The 9200-nt window shown below is 39.1% G+C and overlaps 1 protein-coding gene across 1 annotated transcript in view; it reads right to left on the reverse strand.

Moving 5' to 3' along the window:
- Positions 1-7529, reverse strand: part of nr5a2 (nuclear receptor subfamily 5, group A, member 2) — a 70281-nt gene extending 62752 nt beyond the window's left edge. The window contains exons 1-2 of the mRNA XM_032525746.1: positions 6892-7529; positions 3736-3854 (exon numbers count right to left, since the gene is read on the reverse strand). Of these exons, the coding sequence (XP_032381637.1) occupies positions 3736-3854; positions 6892-6973 (201 nt within the window). The 5' untranslated portion in view covers positions 6974-7529. The remainder of the gene's footprint in view (positions 1-3735; positions 3855-6891) is intronic.
- Positions 7530-9200: the final 1671 nt, after the last annotated feature.

Consider the following 9200-nt stretch of genomic DNA (forward strand, 5'->3'; position numbering starts at 1 on the left):
ACATTATGTGCTTACATAATTGCAAAAAGGTTCTCCAAATGTTTTTCTAGTTAGTTTTCTAAAATGATATCAGCTTAGTAAACAGAATGGGTCTTTGGAACATTGGATGAATGGTTTCTGATAATGGGAAATGTGGATATTGCATTAAATAGCAGCAATCCACTCAGCTGGTATTCTATCTCTAATGCAGTGGTATGGAATTTGTAAGTGACCCCAAACTTTTAACTGGTAGTGTAAGTAGTTATAAAACTTTTTGATAATGTCACACAAGGAAATATTAATAAATATGCATTTACATAACTTAATTTTAATCAGCGTATAACAAATGAGCATAAACATAAATTTCTTACATACCTCCCTCACTTAGTGTTTTTCATAATTCATAAAGGGTATGAAATCTAGTTTATGTCCTGTCAAAATGACATTGCTATTCTCCGTATTATTATCTCAATGTATTCAGGTAAAGACTCTAGAATTTACAGGGAAAGCATCTTTTCAACTCTCCACTTAATTATTGAAAAATATGAGCACAGGATTCCAAAAAAATCCAATAAATTATATCCATAATTCACAGTTCCGGGATTACAGAGATTCATACCTGCAACGTGGAATTAATTATAGGCAGCAGCAGTGATAATCAAACGAAGGGAAGATGGTATTAACGTATTCTAGATCCATAAGGAGAATCCTTAAACCTGGTCTTTAAAAAAAAAGAAAAAGAAAAAAGAACATGCTGCTGTCAATATCTCACCAAACATAAAGTTTAATTGACAATCTGCATTGCCTGATCCATCCCAAAAAAAAAAAAAAATCCACTGCACTCTTTTTGGATTATCGACTTCTCTGTGCTAAAAAATCCATGCTTGAAAGAGAACTTTCTCTCCAATTTTCCATTTAGTGTACAGCATGCGCTATAAATATCTGAACCAAACTGGATTCTGACATGCTTTAAAAACCACACTACATCACTGCTGGAGATTTAGCGGACAACATCACTAAAAACCTTTAATTTGACCGGCAGTTCAAACCAAGAAAAGACACTCGTCAAGGCTCAGAAATGCTGCAAGCTACTTTTGACTTCTGTTCAGTTTCTCATTAACCCAAAAATGTGTCACAAATCCACATAAAATCTAAAATCATTACAAATATTTGATATGCTGTAGAGTAGATGCAAGCTATTCATAAAACGCGTGTCCAATTTTACTGTGATGAATTATCTGAGCAATTGGGTATTCCTGACCTTGGAATTCCATCCTGAAAAACTCTCTCTCTTGGCACAAAATCACCAACCAGGAAACTGCTTTTGCTCAATATCAATATTGGCCAGTAAGTCCAATTAGAAGCAGAAAAAACAAGAATTTACATCACCAATTTATCTCCTCGGATCCCTGTCTGCCATACACCTTACTTGATATGTGCTCTGTCTAATTTTAAAATAAAAACTAAATATTTTGTTTTGCTTGTATTTTCTTTCCTTAAACTTGTGCAAATCCTAAATAAATGTTTGATATATCCACTATGCACTATAACTCTGACCCTTGACCTTCTTACTAGTTTAGGATTAATCTGCAAAGTCGCAGTATCCCAAAATGAAGAATGCTGGGATTGAGCCTGTTTGTGTTCAACAAGGACAATGAAGCCTGTTTCATCTTGTTGTTGTTATTCCAGTGGGTATGATGTGGTACCATATTTACTTTATGTAGGCTAAGTGTAGTATGAACTAACACACTATGTGTGTGCAGTGTGAGCTGGTAGGATTATGGGGAGGTTGAAGAATCTTTCGCTCTTTCTTTCTATGCGCGTGTTTTTCCTCAGCCCAAAACTGGCGACCCAACTAAACCTTAGAAAAAATATGACCCTGATAACAAACGTGTGTTATTCCCAACTGTGTTTTGGGGGGACTGAAGGATATATCCTGGGGTGGGGTGAGAGGGTGAATTTCTTGCTGGAACTTATGAAGTATATTCAAAATCAGATACCACAAAGTTGTGAATCTTTCTCAGGTAGTGCACAACAAAAACTGAAACAGAGGTACTTTGATGTTTATAGAAAACTAAGTATAAAATCTAAGTGTTGGTTTTCACGCAACTGTGGCCAGAGAGGAACCTCTTTTACACTAGAGATGGATTGCACTGCCTGGTTGATAGCGAATATTTAATAGCAATATGAGTCTGTAACATGTCAACACACTGATGTATGTCTCCAGCTCTGACAATCATACTTTAACTGGATAGATTGCCTGCATTTTAGATATAATCAATGAAAAGCTTCAGGTAATTATCAATCATGTTTCAACAAGGATATATCGCACTTTATAAAAGACTTCTCCATTTACATCCTGCATGCAGACAGACAGACACACACACGCATGCACGCACGCACGCACGCACACACACACACACACACACACACACACACACCGGAGCCTTTCAACTGAACTGGGAAATAGGTTTGTGAACTGGCTCTTCAACACGAGCCTGTGCAGAGGCTGGAAAGCAGCAGAGATGCTACTGACGTCTCCCTTCAAGCAAGTGCTCAGCATCTCAAGGTCATAATATGGGATCAAATCTATAACATCTGCTGTGAATAATGACCACATAGGCAAGAAATGTGAGCTGCGGCATCAATACCGTGAACGGCAATTTTACACTGAATAGAGTTAGCACAGAGACATTTGTCTTAGCTTCATTTTGTGCTGACAGCTTTACTGGGCTAACAAAAAACTTGGGTAAAGCCTATTAGCTCAGTGTTGAGGAAAACTGTGGAAATAGGCAGAAAGGGACAAATAGGTTGTTGATAGAGCTCAAAATAATAGCAGTAACTGTTTGGTTTGCGGTAGCCTCTTTGTTAAACTATGGAAACATTTTGCAACCAGACAATGTTGCTGTTCTCTTAATGAACTTGTGATGAGTTTTAGACAGTAGAGAACATGCTTGTACAAACAGAGACTGTATTATTGTGTACTTTGCTTCCTGGGTTAACCCCCCACCCCCCACCCTCCTCACCTCTTGTGTTTGGTGGTTGCAAAATATACAAAACCCTTTTGCATGCTTTTGAACGGTTTCTTTAACAAGCCATTCACCGCTTCACAAAATCCTCTGACACTCACAGGAAAGGTTTGTTACATCACTTGTCACAACAATACGGGACCTTCGGCCTCTTTGGTTTTCCTCTAATGTTTGTGAAGAGCAACTGACTCTTTACTAAACATTTGCACTTGTTGCAAATCACTCTGGATAAGAATGTTGGCTAAGTACTTATCGTGCAAAATAAAACTGAAAAAGGACCTCCACAGATGAACAGAGAGCTTAATACACGGAAATACAGCACAAGTTGAGAAATGTAAGTGCCAAAGTATTTCTATGTATGGGGTTTATGCATTTTAAAATTGAACAATACAACTATGGCTGTGTCTGCAATATCTAAGGAAAACAATCATACTAAAGTAGACAAAAATGTCAAAGAGTACATTAATAAATAAGTCCAGCTTTACTACTAAATACTGCAAACAATCAAACCTTACTCTGTAAACCTGACACTGACAGGCTTTGATGCACTACAGGAACTTTATAATAACACCAGTAATTTAGGCATAATTGAGACCTCACTTCCAAATACAATTTCAGACTCTAGGAATATTTTTAGATATCAAAGCAGAAACGGTAAAGGTCACCATGCACGCACAATATTATTGTAATGGTTTCCTACTGTGGAGTGAAGACTGAGGGCACTAACCTTGCAGCTCTCGCAGGTCAGTAGTCCGTAGTGATACCCTGAAACCTTGTCTCCGCACACGGGACACATCTCGTCCAAGTCTTCGTCATAGGAGTAGTCCATCATTTTTAACTGGGGGGCTGAGGAGGAGAAACGGACACAGAGAGAGAAGTCTATTTCACTGCTGAGCAATCTTTTTTTTTCTTTCCAAAAGCGCACTTTCATCCGTCAGGATGAACCACGGGAAGCCACGCGACGCAATTGAATGAGATTCTTCTTCTTTTTTAAGTTCTGTTGGACTTGTAGAGGTTTAATTTGAGGAGGGGAAGACGATGAAGTTGATTTTGGAATGAGTTGAAAGGACGCAACCATTTATTTCTCGTTGTTGCCTCCCTCTCCTCGACATTCGTTGCAGACAGGAGCCAAAAAATAAATAAAAAAAGCGCATGAAAGTGAACCTCATAAATATGCATGCATCTAAGTCGTGAAATCGCTGGGGGAAATGGAAAGATATTAGAGTTAAGGATTGGAGGAGAAAGCGTAACCGCCCACAGACAAATGAAGACACACAGACATGCCCTTATCTCTGCAGGCGAGGAGAAAAACATCCAAAACCAACTTGAACTTACATTATTTCTCTCTCGAAGAAGAATAACTCGCAATGCTATGGCTCAAGAGCCGAGGCAACATATGATGTGACTTTCTGCGTGTGCTGGAAAAAGAATCGATTTTACAAGTTGTCGATGTGATTTGACATGATTATTTTAATACACAACGAATTACTGTAAATTAATATCAGTTTAGAAACAAGTAGATCCACAGCATTGGCATATTTTTCCATTCATGTCTTTAAGATTTAGGACTGAATATAGTTCGATTCGTATTTGTTGTATTTGTTGTAGTCCCTTAATTGCCTTGCGTATTATACATGCTTGCATTGATAATTATGACTGGGAGTCACAGCGCTACAAGCAAACAGACAGACTGACATTTACAGCAGTTATAAACGCATTTATGGTTACAATCATACAAAGCAGCCATGATCAAACAGGAAAACTTCAGTGGATGTGGCTGTACGTGTGGAAATATTATGTCAACTAGACGCATTTACTTATACTGCTCTCCTTCATATCCATTCATCTGCTCACTAGAACCTTTTAATTAGACATGATTTTTGGTTTGTTTAACCCGCCTCCCTGCTGAGATCCGCGTTGCATATTCCAGCTGAAGCAACAAGTTCCACCGAACCGCCGTTGTCTTTCACAGAAGCTCTAAGCAGACTCAATTTCCGAACTTTCTTCTGCCTTAAAGCGCATTAAGGAGAAAATGTGTAGGGCCTGCTATCATGGCCTCACGGCGCACAACAGCTGCTTTTGGACACATTTTAATCAGGAACGTTTACATTACCGGGGCACTGGTTGCAGATATGCACACCACAAATAAAGAATATTTCCAGAAATATTCTATCTGGATTTCCGCAGATATGGTCTCACTTTAAATTGTACACACGGTGCTGCTATATTTGCGTTCGCATTTTAATACATGTTTTCTAGTATAATTATGTCTGTATTACAAAAGAAAAAAACATATTTTTTGGAAAGATGTGCATGGCTAAATTGAGTTTAGTTGAACCCTACTGAATCCCATTACCTTTCCTGCCTTTTTGCTTTAGAAACAAGCGGAGGTTATGCACACAAGGTGTGTGCAGGTTAGCTTCATTAGGAGCAGAAACACACCGGTCAACACAGTCTCTCACCTGCTGGCTCTCACCTCGACCGCCACTTGCTCATGCCATTTCCATAAAGCTAAAACATTTAACAAAAGCACTGATTATTCCAAGAGAAAACCTCTCTTAGTCCGAGCTACCTTGTTTTTAGCCCTGCGTGAAAATGGATGATGTGCTCTTTAACAAGCCACTCCTTGTCTTGTGCGTGTGTGTTATCAGCGTCTCATAAACCAAGACCGTGCTAATTGATTGTCCGTTTATACTGTTGTGAAATGACGTGAGTGGAATGGGGGGGATACGCGAGTTTGTCTAGGCAGAAGTCAGTCCTTTTTTTAAATTGTCGCTGCTTTCTGTGGATTTTGTAGAAGCATCAATAAAATAAATATCTCATATCCAAAGAATGCCGTACATTTTTTTTTATAAAAACATCCAATCGGAATTTTCTTCTCAATCAAAGCTGCACTTTTTTAATAGACCTCCTTTCGCACTTTCAACTTAATATTTGACATTTGTCGTAAGATGTAAAGAAAAATCATAAAAGATGAAGTACATTCGTGACTATAGCACCATAAAAGCGATATTTGGTGCCCTTATTTAATTTATTTAATCCTACATTTTGAAATTATTAGGCCAACGTTTTTTATGAACACACAAAATATAAATTAATTTAGATTGATTAGTCACCCAATTATGACAATTTCAAAATTTCTGTTAAATTTAAATTAGAACAGGTTTAATAGGCTTCTTAGACGAACGTTTACTGTCCAGAGGTCAAATTTTGACAGAGGGAAAATCACTAAATTAAATCTCTAAAAAATGCAGTTTTTCTTCTTCTTTTTGATAAATTGGCCAAACCTCTGTCTAAACCACTGTTTAGATTCAGACAAAATCATATGTAAATTCTGCATATTACGCTGAGAATAAGTCAAGTGTTTTATTCTAAAACCACAGAAACAAAAAAAAAGTGAAATACACAGAACTCTGCTCTGTCTCACCGTTTCTACGCACCAGGTGCCAACACACTTCCAGCATGAGTGACAGCTCGGTATAATCATTGCTTGATCACGCGCCACACCAAATGTGTCCAGGTTTGATCTGCATTCATGTTTTCTAATTATAATTTCAAAGTAAAGATTCAGAGAAAATAATAGAAACTTACCCACAAACCATAGGCTAGGCTACTAATAGAAATTTCCAAAATCTCCAGAATCTAACTTCATGTGCCTAATAATTAAACACGTCCGTCAAGGCTCTTTTACATATATCACCAGTCATTGTCCTAAGTTGTCCGCAGAAATGTGTTGGATAAACGCGTGTTCAAAACTTTTGGTGTCATTGAGATATACGCACTGAGGACTTCCAGTCTGATGACGCTCCGTAAAACTACTTGAGTCGAAGCTTGTGAATCTGCCTTGTGGTCGCACGAGAGGAAAATCAATGACAGTTCTTACCTTGCATAGTCCTTGACATGCGCCGATGTTCTCCATACGATCGAGAGAGTCCCAAGGATTCAGTCTCGACTTTGGGCAGCATGTCAGCGCTCCCGGCCTGAGCTGGAGACTTCGCACCGCTCGGCGGGACACCTGGACGTGAGAGGCAGATGTTCCCGCAAACAAAGTGTCCCAAATGTCTTTTTACCTCTTGATTTCTTACGTTCTGTCTTTCTCTGTCTTCCAATTATCGGACCATGATGTCCGATCCAAACGAATCAGACTGTCCTCAAACGACCGGGTTGCATCGCTGCTGCATGTCTATTCTGATATAACTTCAGTTGTTTAATTTCTCAAAATTGCATAAGCGCACAGAACAGCAATAAGAACGCGGACAGCAGCCGATTAATTCCTTCGATACTTTAAGGAACAGTTGCGCGCTAAATTAGGGAATCTGTCTCTTACTTAAACGTGAAAAAAAATGCACAGGGTCCAGATTAAAAGACGATGGTAAGTGTTCCTTTTCCAAAAGTCTTTTTTTTAGCGCGTCAGTCATTAAAGTGGGATCTTCAGTGTAACTTTCAGCCTTTCGCAGAGGAGTACGCGCCACCGGGGTCGCCGCTGTGTCGGTCGGACTGTCTCGAGATGTGGAGACCTCTCCTCCTCCTCCCCCTCCTCCTCCTACTCGCGGCTTTGTTTACTCCTCTCTCTCCAATCCGGGGCGCATGCGGTCGTTTGACATCATCTTTCACAGATCCAATCAGAAGAGAAGACCGGGAAACATTGCCTCAGACCCTCTAGTTCCATCTCTCCGAAATCTCTGCTGTTTAATCCCGCTAATGATGGACTTTAAAAGCGGAGCGAGAACAAGGAAATAAAGCGAGGTGATGGAACTGCATGTGAGAGCAGACTCCCCATGAGCGCACGGAGCGCAAAGGCAGCGCGCAAGGTATGTGGGTTGGAGCGTGTTATAACAGGAGCGTACTGCACACGCACGCACACATGCACGATTCCATACAGTAAGGTTGTTATTTTTATAACACTCTTCATCTTTACATATCTGTTGCATATATTTTTTTGCAAAAGCTAAGTTTAGTTAACCTCAATAATAAACAGTTTTAGCATCATGTTCTCTGCTTCTGTGTCATCTGATCGAACTGATCATTAAAATGTCATTACATATAATTGGAGACAATGCAATAACTTTTCTTTCTTTCTTTCTTTCTTTCTTTCTTTCTTTCTTTCTTTCTTTCTTTCTTTCATCATTTCTAACAGTGCTATCTTATTTTATAATGCAGTTGAAGGACATGAAATGATGCATAAAACCGATATAAATGAAAGTAATACCTCTGTAGCATCAAGCTTTTGGGTTTGTTTCTTCAGTTTTATGAAAAACTTGAGCAGCGCCGCCGGCCTCAGGCTTAAATCGGCCTTTATTTTCGAATCAATACAGCCCCCTTACGAAACAAATTATACTTTTGTTTCTGAATTATTATCAGTAATGTGCTGAGCAGGGATCAATTAGTTATCTGACGTCAGGCTCCAAATTAAATACACAAATACAAGAAATATTATGCGCCTACGTTCCCTAAACCCCCCTCCATGACTCCAACACACACAGACACATACACACACACTCACACACACACACACACACACACACACACACACACACACACACAAACACACACACACACACACAGATTTTAGTTTACATAGACGTGTTTCTTATCATCTGTCTGAGCCGGTGTGGACGAGCAGGAAAAAGTTACGGGGCAGACCACCAGACACACCTGAAAGGTTGCTGAAGGCGCGCGCACACATAAACACACGCACGCACGCACACGCACGCACACGGTACATATGTGTAATTTAACGATTTAACGATGTGTACGAGGGAAACTATACACCGCTGATCACAGTAAAGGGAGCAAACCAAAACATCCCAAACTCCCTTTTTCTGCTGGACTTTGACTTCATCACATTATTTAATGATTTCCCATTTCCTAATTATTCTATTATTTGTAAGCACAATTATTTCCAAGTAATGTATTTATTGAATGAGTTTAATTTGATTTTTACTCTGGAAGAGTAGCTTATTGGCACATCTGGTCACTCAGATCCTACCCAGCTAATTTAGGCTACACATTTATTGAAAAGCAGGACAAAAATGAGCCTCATTATTTAGAACTCTGATAGAATAAAAGTGTAAAACCTCAGTCTTTGTCTGAACACAGCCCAACCTGTTGCATTTCATTCCTACAGCATCAGTTAAAATGCTTTTCATTACAGATGAACATGCTTTATGTGTCTCTGGGTGACTCTGAATA

The sequence above is a fragment of the Etheostoma spectabile genome, chromosome 9 (genome assembly GCF_008692095.1).
Source record: "Etheostoma spectabile isolate EspeVRDwgs_2016 chromosome 9, UIUC_Espe_1.0, whole genome shotgun sequence".
Lineage (NCBI taxonomy): Eukaryota > Metazoa > Chordata > Actinopteri > Perciformes > Percidae > Etheostoma > Etheostoma spectabile.